At 34.3% G+C, this 20,305-nt stretch overlaps 1 protein-coding gene across 16 annotated transcripts in view; it reads left to right on the plus strand.

The window, feature by feature from the left end:
* NAV3 (neuron navigator 3) overlaps positions 1-20,305 on the plus strand; it is a 381,439-nt gene that overhangs the window by 320,508 nt on the left and 40,626 nt on the right. For all 16 annotated transcript variants that reach the window (XM_065524605.1, XM_005571609.4, XM_065524606.2 and 13 more), the window contains 2 exons: positions 5,914-5,997; positions 15,675-15,786. In XM_065524605.1, the coding sequence (XP_065380677.1) occupies positions 5,914-5,997; positions 15,675-15,786 (196 nt within the window). The remainder of the gene's footprint in view (positions 1-5,913; positions 5,998-15,674; positions 15,787-20,305) is intronic.

Raw genomic sequence — 20,305 nt, forward strand, 5'->3', positions numbered from 1 at the left:
ATTTGAAACGCATCTGTGTCTCTGTTAAAATGCATTTCTTTCCCTTTGTCCAAAAGGGGTGTGGTAAGTCAAAAGAGTATCTAGTTAGCTCACCTCTCATTTGACTGGCAGAGTAAAGCCCCTGTTCAGTAGAATGTATATTAAGCCTTCCCTCCCTTTTGTAAAGTTGTTCTGAACAGAGCTTCATAAAACCATAGGTAAAGTGTTAAGCGGATTCTACTAGCATGTCCTTAGAAAGGAGAGCGGGTATATTGGCAGGTGCTATTGTCTGGTCTTTCTGATCAATAACCCACCAACAAACAAAAAGAAAGCAGGAGCCATACAAGGAAAGGCAACTAAAGATGCTTGGTCATAGCATACAATAAACCAGGTAGCCTCTGGCCTCTCGCCCACACCTTCAGGCAGCTGGGTCAGGCAGGATGCTTTTGTTTGTCTTTTAACGTATTTTCTTTACAAATCTCAACCATTACATAATTTGGAAATGAACACCAAGGCTAGTTATTGCTAACATTTTTAAAGACATTACTGAATGAATGTGTAAGAAAACAAAAGGTACTTTTTTGCCTTTCAGCAGATAAGTCTTTTAACCAAAAATCTCTTGGGTATTTTGAGATTGTGTTCTACTTCTTTGCTTTTTTAATATTTTCATATAATTTGCTAGTTACTCTTGCTTTTTTGCATCTCTTCTAAGAGAAAACTATTTTGTACATATTATTAATGACAAACATTTCAGTGTTTGGACAATTTTTTATAGTGTAAAAGAAATGTGAAACTTTATGTTGCAGAATCATTCTTGATTCAATTAACTACTAATTTTAAAATATAAAGTCTCATATATATCAAGTTTATTATGGGTAAATATATATTACATATATGTTTTATATGTATACATAATATACTATATATTTTCCCATATAAATAATAAAATGCTCTAGGCATATATATGTGTGTACATATATATATGCCTTCATAATATACATATATAAAATACTATATAATATATACACTCTAGGAATACATATATGCCTATATATGCACCTATATATTTATGTATTACCATATAATCTATAGCATATATATTACTATATAATATATATAAATATATGCCTAGAGTGTTTTTAGTTTGTCAGTGGGCTGTCTCTGAATTCTATATGAAAAAATAAAATGTAGACATTATGTATAATGATATTTCATCTTATTGTTTAGCATCATAGTAATTATCTTCACATATCTATTCAGATTACTTTTGCACCAACCTAATACATTGTATGATTCCAAAACCAAAGACAATATAGATTGAAATGATATTCCATCTTGTCTACCTTTATAGACTTCACCTAACACAAGTCAGGGGATATTGATCATCATATTAATATAATTTTACTCTGACCTAAAAATTATGCAACTGCTAAAGGAAAAATCAGAACCAAGTAAAACTGTCATTAACAACCCCGCTGAAAATCCATATTTTTTAAAAGTCATTTTATAAAGTCTCTCAGACAAGATGTGTTACCCTGTAAGTTTAATCAGTTTTACTTTCCATTTTCTCTTCATTAAGGTGATAAAGATCATCATTAGTAGAAAAATTTTCCCTTATTTGCCTCCTTTTCCATTTACCCTATTTAGTGAGAAATTTAGCCTCTCATAACTTCTGAAGTAACAATGTTAATCTGATAAACTAAACCAAGGTGACGTAAGTTTAAGACAATATTTTTTTTCTTCAACTTTTAAGTTCTGGCGTACATGGGCAGGATATGCAAGTTTGTTACATGGGTCAATATATGCTATAGTGGTTTGCTGCACAGATCAACTCATCGCCTAGATATTAAGCCTACCATCCATTAGCTGTTTTTCCTGATGCTCTCCCTCCCCTAACTCCCACTGACAGGCCTTAGTGTGTGTTATTCCCCACCATGTGCCCATGTGTTCTCGTTGTTTGACTCTCACTTATAAGTGAGAAGAAGTGGTGTTTGGTTTTCTCTTCCTGTGTTAGTTTGCTGAGGATAATGGCTTCCAGGTGCATCCATGTCCCTCCAAATGACATGACCTCATTCCGTTTTATGGCTGCATAGTGTTCCATGGTGTATATGTACCACATTTTCTTTACCCAGTTTATCGCTGATGGGCATTTTGGTTGATTTCATGCCTTTGCCATTTTGAATAGTGCTGCAGTGAACATAATGCATGCAGGTATCTCTATAATAGAATTATTTATATTCCTTTGGGTATATACCCAGTAATGGGATTGCTGGGTCAATTTCTGCTTCCAGAGCTTTGAGGAATCACCACACTGTCTTCCACATTGGTTGAACTAATTTACACTCCCACCAACAGTGTAAAAGCGTTCCTTTTTCTCTGAAACCTCTGCAGCACCTGTTATTTCTTGACATTAGTAATCACCATTCTGACTGCTGTGAGATGGTATCTCATTGTGGTTTTGCTGTTACGCTTTTTTTGTATGTTTGTTGGCTGCATGACTGTCTTTTTTTAAGTGTCTATTCATGTCCTGTCTATTCATGTCTTTGCCCACTTTTTCACGGGGTAGTTTGTTTTTTACTTGTGAATTTGTTTAAGTTCCTTGTAGACTCTGGATGTTATACCTTTTTCAAATGGGTAGATTCCACAAGTGTTCTCCCATTCTGCAGATTGTCTGTTCTCTCTGATGATAGTTTCTTTCGCTGTGCAAAAGGTCTTTAGTTTCATTAGATCCTATTTGTCAATTTTTGCTTTTGTCTCAATTGCTTTTGGAGTTATCATAAAATCTTTGCCCTTACCTATGTCTTGAATAATATTGCCTAGATTTTGTTCTAGGGTTTTTATAGTTTTTGGATTTTACATGTAAGTCTTTAATCCATCTTGAGTTAATTTTTGTATAAGGTATAAGGAAGTGGTCCAGTTTCAATTTTCTATATATGGCTAGTCAATTCTACCAGCACCATTTATTAATTGTTTTTTCAGGTTTCCCCATTGCTTGTTTTTTTCAGGTTTGTCACGATCAGATGGTTGTAGGTGTTTTTCACTAACATAATCGTAACATACTTTTCATTGAAAACAACATGACTCAAAATGTTCTTAGTAACCAGTTATAAGTGTTTTGTGCATACTTACAAACTGTCATTCTAATCATAAATATTTTGTGGTTGCTTATAGCTACAAAATGTAGGTAATATAGTTTATACAGCATATTCTTTATAATCCCGATTTCTTTCTCATATTTTAATTAATACGAAACTGATAAAGTATGCACAAAGGGTAAAGGAGAGTAATTTTCTTCAAGTTTACACATTTAAGGACTCATAGTACAATGATTAAACATTAAATTTCTCCACTATAGGAGAATTAAAACTGAAATATTGAGTAACATCTTTCATTTCATATAGTAAGTGCTAATAAAGTGTTTCTGTCATAATTTTCCTTATTTTAAAAGAAAAGACACGATTTTAGTTTTAGGTTCTAGTAAACAATTTTATGGACATAGTGGGATTATTTCTAACAGGTTAAACTGAAATGACCATCATGGGCATATATATTATAAATTCACATATGAATGCTATATGATAAAAGCTAGCTTATGCTAAATACCACATGGATGAATCTCAAAACCCATGTAAAGCAAAAGAAAACCACAAAAGAATCTTGCCATTTGATTACACTTGGGTAGTTTTTAAAATAGGCATATCTAAACACAGTGTTTGAAAATGCAAGCTTGGGTAGTAAAAACTATAAACAAAAGCAAGAAAATAATTACCACGGAAGTTATGTAGAGGTTATCTTTGGGGAAGGAAGATGGAATAATGATAAGACAGGGGCAAAGAAGGGCTTTTTGGTTCTTGAAATGTCCTATTTCTTGACTTGGCTGGTGAATGCATGAATGTTCACTATGTGATAAGTCAGTGGCTGTTTTCATTTTGTTCACTTTTATATATGTGTGGATTTTTCCACAGTTGAAAAGGTAAAGTTCAGGTGTGGTGGCTCACACCTATAATCCCAGCCAGTACTTTGCAAAGCCAAAGTGGGAAGAATCACTTGAGGCGAGGAGTTGGAGAGTAGCCCAGGCAACAGAGTGAGGCACTATCTCTACAGGAAATGAAAAAAAAAAAAAAAAGGTAGCTGGGCATGTTAGTACATGCCTATAATTCTTGCTACGTGGGAGGCTGAGGCAAGAGGATCACTTTAGCCCAGGAGTTTAAGCCCGCAGTGAGCTAGGGTTGTGGCACTGCGCTTCAGCCTGGGTGGCAGCAAGACACTGAGTAAAAGAATAAAATAAATAATTAAAAGTTAAAATATAGGAAAAAATGAGCATAGCCGTATACTAATTTTTCAGTTACTAGGTCCGATATCATCACATTCCTTTTTTCTCATTGAAAATTGTTAAAACTATAAGATACTGGGTTTTTTTTAGTGGTATTTTTCCAATTAAATCTGCTAACAAACTTTGGTGTATAATTCTCAAGGGTAAGGGTGCGTGCAGAGAGAGAGAGAGAATGTGTGTGCATGTGTGTGAGAGAGAGAGAGACGCCAGGGAGGAGAAAAAGAAGGAAGGGGGAATGAGTGGGAAAAGATAATAAAGAGTTGTTCTGATAGATTAAACTTTAGTAGATGTATTCCCTACTAATTGTTTTTCTCCATATTGCAGTGTCAGGTAAAGAAAGGCATCCCAGGATGAATTCAGAGCTAGGAACATGCACCTTTGTATCATAATGCTGATGGAAGGAACATGTACATTCTAACTGTTATCAATAATGGAATATATTTCCATTGTTAAGTAATGAGCCTCAATTCTTTGGATTTTTGTGATCCATTTGATAGTAGAAGCCTCAGCATTTCAATTCTGCTATAAGTACATGGAGATATATTTTATTTAAGTCATCTTATTCATGTCTTTCAAAAAGAAATTAATTTTTGACCAAGGATTTCCAAACTTTGCCCCATATGTAGGTATAATTTATTATAGACTTAGGTTGCAAAATATTAAATCCTTATATCCTTTAGGGACACAATACAATTTTATCAGTTTGAGATAATGTACCTGTAGTTCTACCTCAAGCCATGGTGAGAGACTGAAGTGCCCCTTCATTTTAATATTTTGGGCTCCAGTTGTTACATAAGGGCATGCAAATGGAAGCTGGCCTATTTTTGAGCTTTAATAAGATTGTCAAATACTTCTTAATCATAAGAGTTATAGTTATGTACTACAATATGTATAATTCTCTGCAATTTAAAATAAAACCCAAAAGCCACAAAAGCTTACTGTGAAATAAAATATGATGGAATATTATTTCTAACTGGCTTATCTGTATTTCATTCACTGAAGGGAATATGAAGTAGAAAAGCCCTTTTATTGAAAAGAGTTTGGAAAGTAAAGACAACTCTTTTTGATTCAATTCTTTGTAAGTAGAAAAGAGTAAAGATAAGGTTCTAGCCGTCAGCAGATGTCTGACACTTGAAGCAGTGTATCATTACAATAGAGCAGCTAACAATATCTGCAAAGGTCATCATGAAAATATAAAAATGAGGAACATTTGTCCGTTGACCATTTCAGTTACCTCTTTTTGGGCTTTAAGTCTAAAAAACTTGGCAGATCAGAACTTTATATTTGGCATTTTGAGTGTCAAATCTCTACATGATGTGCAAGTCAGAAGGAGTTATTACTTGCAAAATACCATCTTCTTTCAGAAGTTAAACTCACATTAAATGTCAGGAGACTGAAACACTGATTTTAGGAAGACAAAGTTTAGAAAAGATGAATGAAAATGTGTGTTAAAGAAGAGTCACCAGTCAGAGCTAACTATGATAGTCATAGTGTTTAAAGAGTTGGAACACATGAAATTAAGCGTTTTGTAAAATGAAGGCTTTTCTTCCATCCACAAAGATTCTGACATTTAAACTATGTTTCTTCCATTCTGTTCACAGGCACACCTTGTAGCAGCTTTTGAAAAGAGCTTAGGGAATATGACTGGCCGATTGCAAAGTCTAACCATGACAGCGGAACAAAAGGTATGTTCAGAAATTGCCACTGGAGATTGAAAGAAGACAACAAATTGCATAGGATTCTTAAATAATACCTGAAGCTCCTTAAAAATAATACTCCAGACTGGGTGCAGAGGCTCATGCCTGTAATCCCAGCACTTTGGGAGACCAAGGTGGGTGGATCACTTAAGGTCAGGAGTTCAAGACCAGCCTGGCCAATATGGCAAAATCCCATCTCTACTATATATATATATATAAATTAGCTGCACGTGGTGGCAGTTGCCTGTAATCCCAGCTACTCAGGAGGCTGAGGCAGGAGAATCGCTTTAACCCAGGAGGCGGAGGTTGCAGTGAGCCAAGATCATACCACTGCACTCCAGCCTGGGAGACAAAAAAAAAAAAAAAAAAAAAGAATAAAATAATATTCAATTCTATACTAAATTACAACAATGATAATACCTTTCTTTTCAGATTTTAATTTAAAGATTTAATCAGTTTATTCCACATTGAAACACACAAAGGCATATGAAATTCTTTCTAGGCAGTCTTCTGGATGGAACTAGTGAAAGAATACTGAGTGTTAAGAAAGAGAAACAGTCACATAAGAGAATATTCTGGGAGCAAATTGTTACGCAGTTGACAAGAATCACACTTTGATAAGAACATTCACAAGTACTGGTCACTAAATCCAGCTGTAGGGCATGGCTGTAGGCTAAGACACACAGGAAGGATGCCTGGGACAGATGTTAGGACTCTGCCAAGTAAGGGACTTCAGGTTACAGCAGCTGTGAAACAAAGGCCAATGCTGTGTAATTTTGAAATAACAAGAACTAGTTGCCATCTAGGGATGTTGCTTTTGAAGAAAAGTCATTTGTTATATCAAAATGTTTAAAATGAACCTAAAGGATTTTATGGTATGAAAGAAGGAATACCAAAAAGAAAGGAAGGGAGGATTTAGTTCAAAAGACAAATGTATTAAAAAGGTCCATACTGCGTAGCAAGCCTGGTCACCTTTGCTGTGATGACCAGTTAACTTACTTCTCTGCTGTTAGTCCAGCAGTCTTAACTTCCTTGGATGGGTATCAGAGATAGGTGAAGCCTCTGGAATTGTATGGATTTTGTGTGTGTGTGTGTGTGTGTGTGTGTGTGTGTGTGTGTGTAAAAACTGTACATGTGCATAAATGATCAGGTGTCCAGAGCTTTCATCTAATTCTCAAAGAGACCCATTATACAAAAAGCTTTGGGTATTTTCAGGAATGTGTTTATCTATCCATAGGAATGGCTTCAGTTTTGTCTTTAGATTCTGTAAGGTATGTAATTAGCTTTATAAAACTAGTATATATTATCAAATTTTGTCAGTTTACAAAAGTTTATTTTTTTAAACACAGAATGAACAGTTCAATGAAATCAAAGGAGAGAATCGAATATTCTTATAATTGCCTGGTGTTACTAGCACATTGTATTCTCTCTCATATTCTCTATATACCCTGCCTGTGAGAGAGAATATTATCCATTACTGGAAACCCTGTTCTAGCACAGCTAAAAAACTCCTTTTGAGATATACATTGTCCTTTCTTTCTTCCTTCCTTCCTTCCTTCCTTTTTTTCTTCCTTTTCCTTTTCTTTTTCCTGCATCTTTTCCACCCTTCCTTTCTCCTCCCTTCTACCCTTCCTTCCTTCTTTTCTCTCTCTGTCTCTCTCTCTCTCTCTCTCTTTTTTCTTTTTCTTTTTTGCTACAGCTTGTCACTTCACTATGTAATATAAGAACCCAGCAAATAGAATTACAAGGCTTTTTAGAGCAGCGATGGGAAAGAATCAAAACACTGGGCCTCAGTATTCTTAAATGAGAATCCTGGCTATGTCTGTTAAAAGCTGGGTAATCTACAGCAAGTTTATCTAACCTTTCTTGAACCTCAAAATCACCTTTTTGTAAGTGGGGATGATAATAACTACCTTGTAGGATCACTATGAGGAGTAAATCAGATACTGTTATCATGTCACATGCTAGGGGCTGTCAAAAAATATTACCTTCCTTTACATTTATCTTTTTCCCTTGAAAATTATAAGATAACACCAAATTCCTCAATGGGCACATACCAAACATATTACTGGAAGCCAGTGTTAGAATTTAAGTCTCAATATCTTCAAGAAGTCAAAATTAATAGAATTTTTGCCCTCCACCGGATATTTTCTTTTTTTTTTTTTTTTTTTTTTTTTGAGACGGAGTCTCGCTCTGCCGCCCAGGCTGGAGTGCAGTGGCCAGATCTCGGCTCACTGCAAGCTCCACATCCCGGGTTCACGCCATTCTCCTGCCTCAGCCTCCCGAGTATCTGGGACTACAGGCGCCCGCCACCTCGCCCGGCTAGTTTTTTGTATTTTTTAGTAGAGACGGGGTTTCACCGTATTAGCCAGGATGGTCTCGATCTCCTGACCTCATGATCCGCCTGTCTCGGCCTCCCAAAGTGCTGGGATTACAGGCTTGAGCCACCGCGCCCGGCCCCGGATATTTTCTTGAACTCTATTATATCTGTAAGTGAATTTTCTCATAGAAACGGAAAAAAAAAATGCAGAGGTATATTAACTTATGATGCCTATGATTAATGCCCAAATATTTAAAAATAATTTCTATGACATAAGAAATAACATGTCTGCATTATCCTTAAAATCACATTGCCAAAATTATAAAATTTTCTCAGAAGATACCAGAATGTCTCATATTGGCCTTATCACTTTTTTAACTGAAAATAAAATAACTTCTTTTTGAATTGCAAACTATATACACACAACAGTCTTGGTTAACTGGTTATTAATTTGAGGTTATAACTTGCCTATTCTCAAAGTGATATTTAAAAGCCTATAAAATTATTTGCAATATGAAATTGTATAATTCAAGGACAGAATCTAATTAAAACCAGTAGAGTAATGTATATAACAATATATCTCAGCCTCGATAATTACTACTGCAAGGAACTGAACTGAATTGAATTTCAAGGAAGCTAAGGTACAAAGGGAGATTGCTAGGTATGTTTTATTCTCATTTTCTGGCCAGAAGAACATAATTTAGACTGAAGAGACAAACTCTTTGGCACTAAATTCGAGGACGAATTTATTGCCAAGGTTTTTAAATTGGTGTCATGGAATAACAAAAGACAAAATCACTGTTCAAATAGACATTTCTCTAAAAGCTAAGGGCATAACATTTAATCATATTTCACTAAAGGCATTTCTTCAGGGAGCTGAGATAAAAGGGTATATTGCTCTCTGGTGATTCAGCAATCCTGAGAAAAGGCTTGTGAAGCATAGAGCAGAGATTCTTAAACTCCCTTCCCCAAGTTATAAGGTTCATTTGTCTATTTCGTCATTCATCAAGTTTATATTGAATTTGTGATCTTCTAATGACAAAACAGTACAGACAATATAGATATAGAATGATAGATATAGGTCTATATCTATAAACATAGATATCTACCAGAACTCTAAAAGCATATTATACATATATATAATATTCCTCATGGAGTTTATATTTCTCATACATATCTCATATATATGTATCTCTTTATCATTGAAGTTATAATTTAGGAGGGCAACAGATGATAATAAAAATATAATTAAAACAGGCCAGGTGTGGTGACTCATGCGTGTAATCCCAGCACTTTGAGAGGCTGAGGCAGGCAGATTCCCTGAGATCAGGAGTACAAGAGCAGCCTGGCCAACATAGTGAAACTCTATCTGTACTATAAACAAAAATTAGCTGGGCGTGGTGGTGGGCACCTGTAGTTCCAACTATTCAGGAGGTTGAGGCAGGAGAATCACTTAAACCTGGGAGGTGGAGGTTGCAGTGAGCCGAGATCATGCCACTGCACTCCAGCCTGGGCGACAGAGCAAGACTCTGTCTCAAATTTTAAAAACATAAATAAATAAAAATAATATATATATATATATATATTACCTATAACTAAAACATATAGAATTTCAGGTAATGATAAGCACTAGCGAAAAAAGTAAAGCTGAGAATGAGGATATTGAGGGTTGGAAGCTAAAACATGAAGTAACAAAGGCCAAGGTTGTTTCATGTTCTTGATTACATACTTTAAAAATGGATAAACTAAATTAAGACTCAGATTCTAGTATTTGGGCTTCACAGTGTGATTGTCAGCAATCACATGGCGTTAATCGCCTGAAGCTACATCAAAATTTTTGTTTGATTTATAGACCAAAATAACTGCCTTGAATAAAGAGGGATTCACTCCTAATACTTTTCCTATTTCCTGATGCCAAATAACACTGAATCTCTTGCCAAATTTGTGTACCAGAACACTGGTTTTATACACTTATAGCCTGGTAAGAAAGAAAAGACATGTATGAATAACTCAGAAGGCAGAAAATTATCATGCTATTAGACTCAGTACAATGTCATGTGCATTCTGAAAGGAAACATCTGCAGAGGCAGGAGACTCGCTTGAAACCCAGAGGTGGAGGTTGCACTGAGCCAAGATCATGCCACTGCACTCCAGCCTGAGTGACAGAGAGAGACTCCGTCTCAAAAAAATCAAAATCACAAAAAAAGAAAAAAAAATAGTGATCAATCTGGCAGCATTTTCTGAAAGTTAAACAGTATTCCCAATAGCTGCTAAAAGAAGACATGCTATATGATAGTAAGTCTGTAAGTAGGTAAAAATCAAGAGAATTGTTAATATGCTTGCTGAGAGTGAAATTATCTCTAGACATTACCCTATCCCTAACCCAGGGCTCGTAGACTATGACATTGATGTAGTTTGATCAAGAATTTTATCCTGGTTTCAGATCCTTGTCTCTTCACCAGCACTTCTTCGCCAGGAATATATGAAAAAAAATAAACCTGATGCCCTGAGGCATCCACTATATGTGCTGAAATAACTTCTTTTCTCACTATCTAGAATGGTACTAGCTATGTACCACTCTTGTCAGAATCAAGGATATTGCTACTAAATCATTGTGCAGGGCTTAATTTTCTCACAGAATGCCAGTTGAGAAGGGCTCAACTTCTAGGAATCCAGCAAACTATATTTTTATAGGTAACATTCTTACAGAACTACTTCTAAATCCTTGTGTTCAAATTTACTAAAGCTATATTCTCAGCTCAATATTTCAGAATTTAAAATGTAAAAGACTTTCAAATTAGTTCCCTGTAGCTGTCATGCCAAGGCAGTTAGAACATATGTTAAGGGTATGAGAGGTTTTACTTGTTAGAAGGTCAGAACAGGCAGAGGAATATCCCCTTGTATGAGTGATGAAGCTCAGATATTGACTACTATCCTAACAGTAAAGCCTAGAATTTTGCTCATTTGTTACCTCTCTGAAACTTTGGGTGACTACAAAACAGGAATTGAAACCTTCAAAATAAGGGAATTTGAAACCAAATCTTTGAAAATAGATAATGCTGCAACTAAAAATTTCGTTGAATAGGATTTTTACATTAACTCTCCCCAATTTACATTATGATAGTTGCCATCTAGAAGTGTTTTTAAAAATATATATTGCTAGAGTCAGATGATGCATCCATTAATCTTTAGGGCATAGAATAATGTGAATCTAAAATTTTCAAATTACTTACCCTACTGGTATTTGGTGAATGTAATTTATTTGAAACTAGATGCAATAGGGATGGTCAGGTTCTTTCAGTAGAACGATTAGCAAGACTTCAGAAGCAAGGTGGAGTGGGAAGGGAGGACCTGTTTGAGGAGACTAGAGCTGGGTAGTGTGAGATTAACAGTGCCAACATGAGGACGTAAAGGACAGATGTGGTGGAAAATTTAAACAGCCTTGCCTAGAAGGTCAAGTTAGTTGATGACATTTGTTGATGAGATTGTCCCAAGCTTGTGGGATTCTCAACAAAGTCTTTATTACTGAGAAATTTGGAAAGAGATCAAGTATAGTTAAGAAATTGGATTGGAAAGACCACCAGGAAAGGCTAGTATTCTGACACAAAATTTGATCATTTTATTTTGAAGCATTTCAAGCCTGACCTGAATGAATTGTTTAGTCTCAGACACATGCATAAAACTGTGAAAAGAGACATTGACTTCATTCAGCTTCTTTAACATGAGAAACTTTCATGGAAAACTAGAACTTTACAAGGTCAGCAGGTGTTGGAGGTATCATTATCTTGAATAGCTCATTGGAGGAAAATGAAATCTTAGTTTGGTTCTCAGGTTTTAAAATATCTATCATTTTTGAAAAATGTGAAGTAACAAAATATGATCTGATTATCTTATTCCTAAAATCTTTTGCAGAATTATCCCAGCCTCAATGTTCTCTTTAGTATTTAATGAGAATAAGAAACTGAAAATGACTGAATTGGAAGAGTAGACTTTAAATCCATATCTTGATGGCACATACATTTTTTTCAGTTTTTTTCTGAATGATTAATAAGGATTCTCAAAACTTGAGTATCTTCTATTTTTCCCTTCAGCATAAAGAAACTATATGAAAATATTTTAGAATATCTAATGATGTTATAGTTAGCTATCTCAGGAATTCATTTCTAATCATATACCTCATCCAAACTCCCCACTATGGACAAAAATAAAATAAAATAAAAATTCTTTGTTGCGTCTGGAGGCCACATTACAATTTCTATGCACTATAGAAGCCTGAAAAAATACAGCTTAAAAAATAAATGTGAACAGTAACCATAATTATGAAGAAGAAAAATGAAGACTAGAAATAAACTATTGAAACATTTCTATGTCTCAGTTAAGTTTTTATTTTAAAATTCTTTATGCTTATCTCTAATATTATTGGGAAAGAGAGAAAGGAAAACCTGACTTTGTTCTCATCCAAAGGAGGTGATTCCACTGATTTAGCCAAAATAAGACTTCCTGGTTATAATAACTAATAAAGTTGTTGACATTTTTTATACGGTACCCCACTCACTAGGTGATCAGACACGCTCTTGCAAAAAAAAAAAAAAAATACGTATGCAATACAGTTGAAGTTTTATGTTATTCTTTCAAGGGAGAAACATCTGTTTAATGCAGATGAGAACATTTCAACAAAATCATCCCAATATTTATGGAGATCATAAATCAGGTGAAAAAGTATATTCATCAACAACTAAAGAAGCTACATTAAATAGTCTCGAAGCACATTTTCATTTTTTTTTCTGACAGGAAAACAGGTTTCACAAGGGTGGAGACATTTTACCATGGCTTTTAACAGTGAGGTAGGATATTTAAATAAAAAGAAAGTTTTATGGAAAGCTCAGAGAAAAGAGATGGGTGCGACTTGAGTGACAAGGTGAGAGCAGATCTCATTAACTGAAATGAGAGAGAAGGAAGGAATTTTGCAAATATGGAAAGATAACTAGTGCAGGTTTGAACAGATTATGTCAATCAATGTAGAATTTGGCTATCTTTTTAATCAAAGACTATGGAATATTTTGTAGGTGTTTACTTATACTCATAAAGTTCTAAAGAAAAAGCAGTATGAATTTGGTTGAACCAATTTTTTTCATAGATATGATTCTCTCAACTTATATAGCAGATATATTTCTTAACTAGTTATTCTTCCTTTTACATATATTGTGCCACATTGAGTAACAACTAACCTGTTCATATCTATTGCTTTTTAAAAGATAATTAATATTAGAAAGTGATCATTTTTCTATTTCATATTAAATATGATATTCTGAAAAAGCAACATTGCCTGAATGTTCTACATTTTATCTTTTTGAAAACAGGTTTTATAAGAGATTTCTCGTGAAAAGCTGAATGTTTTGACACTGAAATAAGTCAGCTAACTCAAAGCTAAGCTTAATTTTTTGGCATTGTTGGCATACCACTTTTTTCCTTTAAAGCTACAGGCAAATGTTTTAACAGATTTTAATCCATAGTACAGGCATAATTGATCTTAAATTTAAGGGAAAAAATCTGACTTTAATTAGAATTTAATTTGCATTCCAGTATTTATGTTGTAAAATTAATATTTACATTATAGGATTCCACTCTGTACCATTTATTTCTTTTTGAAAATTTTTCCAGTAAGAGCAGAATAAATTTTCAGTAAATATTTTATTTCTTGGGGGATATTTTTAAATGGAAAATATATTAAGTTTTGGTAAAATCTGTTGCTAATTTGGCAATGGACAGAATATAAAAATTGGAGAGACTGAGTCATTATGATGAATTGGGTCTGACTTTTGTTATGACAATGGAAATTTCCCACAAATATTATATTCTTCTTTGATAATATAGTCGAAGTGAATTGCAGTCAAGTATTTGAAGACCCATCTATAAATTTAGGAGGTTACTATTGATTTTTCATTATGAGAGATGCTTCCACTCATAAGCTACTGAAAGTCCATAAGAAGGTTTGGTTGTTTGTTTTAAATTTAAGTGTTCTTTATCAGGAAAATGCCAGGTATGCAATGAAAATAGATACATGAGGTGCCAGGTATCTATTCCAAACTTGGATATCACTTCAATTAGCATCATCTATCTTTTTTTTTTAAGTGTCTAAGTTTAAAATAGTCAACAGATATTCCCATGTATGAAGCAATTTTCCGCAAAGGCCGCTGCTGATGATCTTTTTAAAATGTATGTTCTGGGAGACATTGATTAACGATAAATTATTTACCAGAGAATGAAGAACCCAAGCCCGATTCTTTGGCTTTCTGCCAAAGATGCTAAAGGAAATGATGAATGATGAATGACAAATACATTACCAAGGAATTCCCCCTCTAAGAGACTGACAAAGATCTGATTTTTAGGATTATATTACCACCATGAAAGATACTTGTTACTGAGCTTCTAATGGAAATTTGGTCTATACTGAAGCAACACTCAGTTCTTTTTCTTTCTATCTTTTTCTGAGTTATTTTATCTTCCAAAAATGAGTTATTTCTGTGAAAATAATTCACTTAAATAACTATGAAAGTTCAAATGTGTGCAAGTATTTTATTGGGACATATAATTATTTTAAATTCAAAAAGAAAATATATGCTTTATTAAAATTTGATCTGTAAGCTGCTTTGTTTGTAATTTAACTATTATTTAAAAATTGTATAATACATATATTTCTATTTACTTTATTCCTGTGTTGCTTTGGCTTGGTGAGACTAGGTCTCCATCTTAGGAGTTTTATTAAATGAAAAAGTATCAGAATGTAACATGACCTTGATATGGCATCAGAATTTAATAAGATGACATTTAATAGGAATTAGGGGTAAGTTCCAGGTTTTACACTTAAATAGAAAGAATCAATTTTGCAGGCACAAAATACTTCAAACAAAATCTGAAATCATTGGTTTGACAAAACTTCAGGTTTGTAGTTGACAATAAATACAATGCAATGCAACAGTGCAATAGTGATATCTAAATATCTAATGTAATCATAGGTAATATTAGTAAGTATGTGATCTGAAATGAGTGGTGTGATATCCTGTTTTACTTTGTACTGGGGAGTTCCGGGTCCCGCCCTTTGAAAAGAATAAAGACTATTCATCTCTCTTTTATAAGACAATAACTAAGAAAAACAAACAAACACCTCCTTTACTTTAGCTAAGAAAGAAGTTATTAGGTACAACTTGACAAGTTCAGCTAAGCATCCAAATCTTCCAGGAGGTTGTTACTACATAAAATCAAACCTTTTAAATTCAACTATGAGCAAGGAGATTTTACTTTTCTTTCTAGGTATTAAAGCTTCCAAACTCTGTTTGTTTCACAGGAGTCTGAACTTATAGAACTAAGAGAAACCATTGAAATGCTGAAGGCTCAGAATTCTGCTGCCCAGGCGGCTATTCAGGGAGCGCTGAATGGTCCAGACCATCCTCCCAAAGGTATATTTAGAAATCGTTTCATTTCCACCCAATATAATAGGCATCTATTTTATTTACTAATTAGAGTAAAACTGCATTTACTCAGTGTCATTGCCTTTTATAATGAATAAGTTGGTATTAATGTGGTCAGAATCCTAGAATTTTAGGATAGTGACTTTCATTATCAAATAATTTTTAAATTGGTCTTATGAAATTTGGTTCTATAGTTGTATACACATCTCTCCACTTGATTCAATGGAGATGGAGATGGAGTGGTTGGTTAATACATGCATATCTGACTTCAGGCAAAACAAACCCATTAATGAGTATGATAATCTAGATCTGTATATAAAAATGAAATAGTCAATATGATGATATAGCAAGCAATGGGCATTGGGAACAACTTTTCCTGGATGGAGCCTACAAAAAGGTACATTTCCTGTAGATAATTTTAAAACAATAAAAACAACAGGCGAAAGGTAGGTATATTTTATATTATTCCTATGCTTAAGCAATTCTAAACAATAAAAATACTTCTGCCACTGCCCCTACCCCTGAGTTCACCACTGAAGAAATGCTCATTATTAATATCGTGTCATTTTTTCCCTTTACATTGGTTCTATTTACTCATTTCCTGACACTTTTCAATGGCATTCAACATGCTCAACTCTTTCCCAGCTTCAAAAATCCTGACCTAAAACATGAATGCCTTATTATCTCTCTTTTCATTTCCAGAAGAATTCTGAGAAAAATTTTACGAACTCTTTCAATGTCTTCAGCCACCAACCATCTTTAGACCACTGGAGTGTAGCTCCTTTTCCCTCCACTCCACCAAAATAATGCTCTCCAGGATCGGTAGATACTTATATGACACTAAATTCAGTAAAACATTTAAAATTCTGATTGTATTAGACAGACATGGAAACAGTATTTGATGCTGATATTCATTCCTTCCTATGTGAAACATTCAGTTTTTCTAATGTTCATGACATCACACATTTTTGGTTTTTCTTCTGCTCCTTTGAAATGTTTTTTCAATATTTCTTTTATAAATTCACTCTTTTGTATCCATTTGTTAATTGTTGATATCCTAAGCTGTCTTCCATTATGATTCTGTACATTATGATTCTATGCATCCTATTTAAAAATATATAGAAAATCATCTCATACTCTAGCTGTAATTTTTATTAATGTGTTAATAGCTAATAACTGTCAAATCTAGGTTTGCAGGCCAGGCTCTGTATATAGAGCTACCGAGAACTCCATGTGGATATCTTTGAATGTCTGTTTTGCATCTTAAAACCAATGTCTCCAAACTTTAACTTGTCTTCTGTCTCAGACCTGCTGCTCCTTCAGTGCTTTTTGCCTCAGTGGATAGCACCACCATCCTTCCATTTAGCCAGAGATCTAAGTATTCTTCATAACTCCTCCTCTTCTCGTTGAATAAATTACCAAGATCTATTGATCCCACTCCTTAAGTATCTCTTGGATCTGTTCACTTTTCTCTGGTTTTACTCTCACCATCCATCACCTCTCTCCTGAACCATGACCACCCCCCTCAATAGCCTTCCTCTTCTTAATCTTATCTGCTTTACACCAATCTTCACAGTGAAGCCAGAACAGTCATTAAGAAACACATCTATGGCCGGGCGCGGTGGCTCAAGCCTGTAATCCCAGCACTTTGGGAGGCCGAGACAGGCGGATCACGAGGTCAGGAGATCGAGACCATCCTGGCTAACACAGTGAAACCCCGTCTCTACTAAAAATACAAAAAACTTAGCCGGGCGAGGTGGCGGGCGCCTGTAGTCCCAGCTACTCGGGAGGCTGAGGCAGGAGAATGGCGTAAACCCGGGAGGCGGAGCTTGCGGTGAGCTGAGATCCGGCCACTGCACTCCAGCCTGGGTGACAGAGGGAGACTCCGTCTCAAAAAAAAAAAAAAAAAAAAAAAAAAAAGAAACACATCTACAGGTATCCCATTGCCTTCAGAATGGAATACAGACTCCTCAACTTGCCATAATCTCTCTTCACCAGCTTCATTTATTCAACAAATATTTATTCATCACCAACTATGTGCCCGATGAAGCACATATAGACTTTACTTCTTCTTCTGTTGTTGCATTGTATATTCCATATTTCAGCTATCCTGAATTTTTTTCAATTCTTCATAAGTTCTTTATGAATTGCATTCATTCCGTTTAGAATATTCTACCTTGTTTGATCAGCATAAAAACTTTTTGAGACACTGCAGCAGGTAACCCAAATATGCTTTCTTGATTCCTACACTGAATGAAGTCCCCTGTGATATGTTTCTGGAAGTAGCAATACTTCCCTTCTTAAAATTACATTATACTTTGGGGCTTTTAAGATATGTCTTTCCTGATTTACAATAGTAGAGCTTGTTTTTTCACTCTTTTGAAAGACATCAGGATGCCCATGATGATGTCTTGCACATAAAAGGGGTTTATTTGAATTTTTAAAAGAAGAATAAAGTAATTTTTAAATGAATTTCAATTTAAATTTTAGGAAAACAATTACATAAAGTGAGATATGCTTAAATTGAAGGACAAAGTAGTTCTATAGGGGCTACTTCTCTCAAGAATTTAGCAACTTTCCATGTGGGGGAGTGATTTATGTGATGCATGGAAAATTACTGCATATTTAAAGCTTATCTTAGAGCTATAATAAAGCAGCTTATGTTCTAAATCTTCATGTCGTAAATAGGTCCAGAAGGGATTTAAAAAGGCTTAATTCTTACTTTAACACAGCACAAGTCACTGAAGTGAAACTTGCTGAAAGGATTCCTTTTATCTTAAGCAACAGGTAGCTGAATATGACTACTGAAATTGAAAAATTGGAATGCCTTTGCTCAGAAATGTGGGAGGGGTGATGCTTAAGGTGAAAAATACCAGTTAATATTTACATCGACCAATAAATATTAAAAAATAATTTGCTAGGTTTTAAAAGTAACAAAAACCACTGGTTATAAAGGATTGAATGTATACAAGATAGTTAGATTGTATTTCTATAATATTAAAACTCAGTATTAAATGTAATGAACATAGAGTGATTCTTATCACATTGACCATTGACATTACATGGAAAAAATAGTCAGTTAAACTAATTATGTGTCTTTCCATGGGTTATTAAGGTAATTGTATGGCATATAAATTTATATTTGGAAATCACATTGAAATTTACTTTTAGAGACCCTTAAAATGTGAATGTAATGTATATTTTTACATATGATTTTAGAAGATATATTTGGAATGAGGCAACAGTCTTATAGACAGGCCAGACTATCACAAAATCACACACCAATTTGTGAATGTGTTTTCTATTTTCTCTAAATTAATGCATCACATTCATTAATGAAGTCTGATAAATAATTACAGTCTATAATAAAATTTTGTTTTGTTTAGAAACATATGTAAACACCTGCTATTAAGTACTAGGCATTATCAGATCTTAAAATACAAAGATTTTAAAAATTACCTTTGTTCATGGAGCTCATAATCCACTGCAAATATAGTATTTGTGATAAGAAATTTGAAAGTTGAAGGTACTAGAAAATTTTACCTTTTTTTTCAAAATGTGTTATTGCTTTCTAAGTCACTACTTCTGTGTATAGAATTGTTTTTCCTTAAGATACGCCAAATACAGTGGGATAACACATGTATTAAAGTTCTGTCAGCACTAAATATTTTTTAGAAATAATGATAGGCAAACGTAGTTATAGTGAATGAAAAATCAGAATCGATTTATTTAACACTATGTATTGATTGATACCACATGCCATATGCTATATAAGGTTTGGAATATATAATGGTAAACAAAATAGATATGGTCTTTGTCCCCATAGAACTTTTAGTCTAGTGGGAGAGCAGAAGGTAAATGAATGTATGTGATCATTGGTGAAGCTGAACATGTATACCAAAATAGTTATAAGTTCTAAGATGGAAAATAACAGGTACCATAGGGAAGGAGGGTACCAAGGAACCTACTGGAGGTTACATAGTCACGGAAGATTACTCTAAGGTAGTGATATTCAAGTGACTATCCAAGGAATAATTGTCAATCACATTATAAGTCGTGAGGGAGGAGCATTTCAAAAGAGCTTTGAGGCAGAAAATAAATTAGTTCCCTTATGGAACTAATGTAAGGAAAATACTAAGCAAATGTGTAAGAAGAAGAACACGATTGATGAGTTAAGGACTGACAAGATTACTGAGGAATTGTAGGCCATATTTAGAAGATGGATTTTTATCTATTCTTATTACAGTGAGAAGTTATTGAAAGGTCTTAAGTGGGGGAGTGATGATGAAGTTTTCCTTTTAAAAAGATTTTTCTAGCTATTGTTTATAGAATGGTTTGAAGATGAGTAAGTTCAGTAGCAATGCTTGCTGTAAAGGTTATGTTGATAGCTTGAACTGGGGCAGTGGTGACGCAGAGGATGGGAGGTAGAAAATGACAAGTGAACAAACACGTACCTGAAAATTTCACTTTAAAAATAGGCTTCTCCATTCATTCGGATTGCTGATAT

This window comes from Macaca fascicularis, chromosome 11 (assembly GCF_037993035.2).
Source record: "Macaca fascicularis isolate 582-1 chromosome 11, T2T-MFA8v1.1".
Classification (NCBI taxonomy): Eukaryota; Metazoa; Chordata; class Mammalia; order Primates; family Cercopithecidae; genus Macaca; species Macaca fascicularis.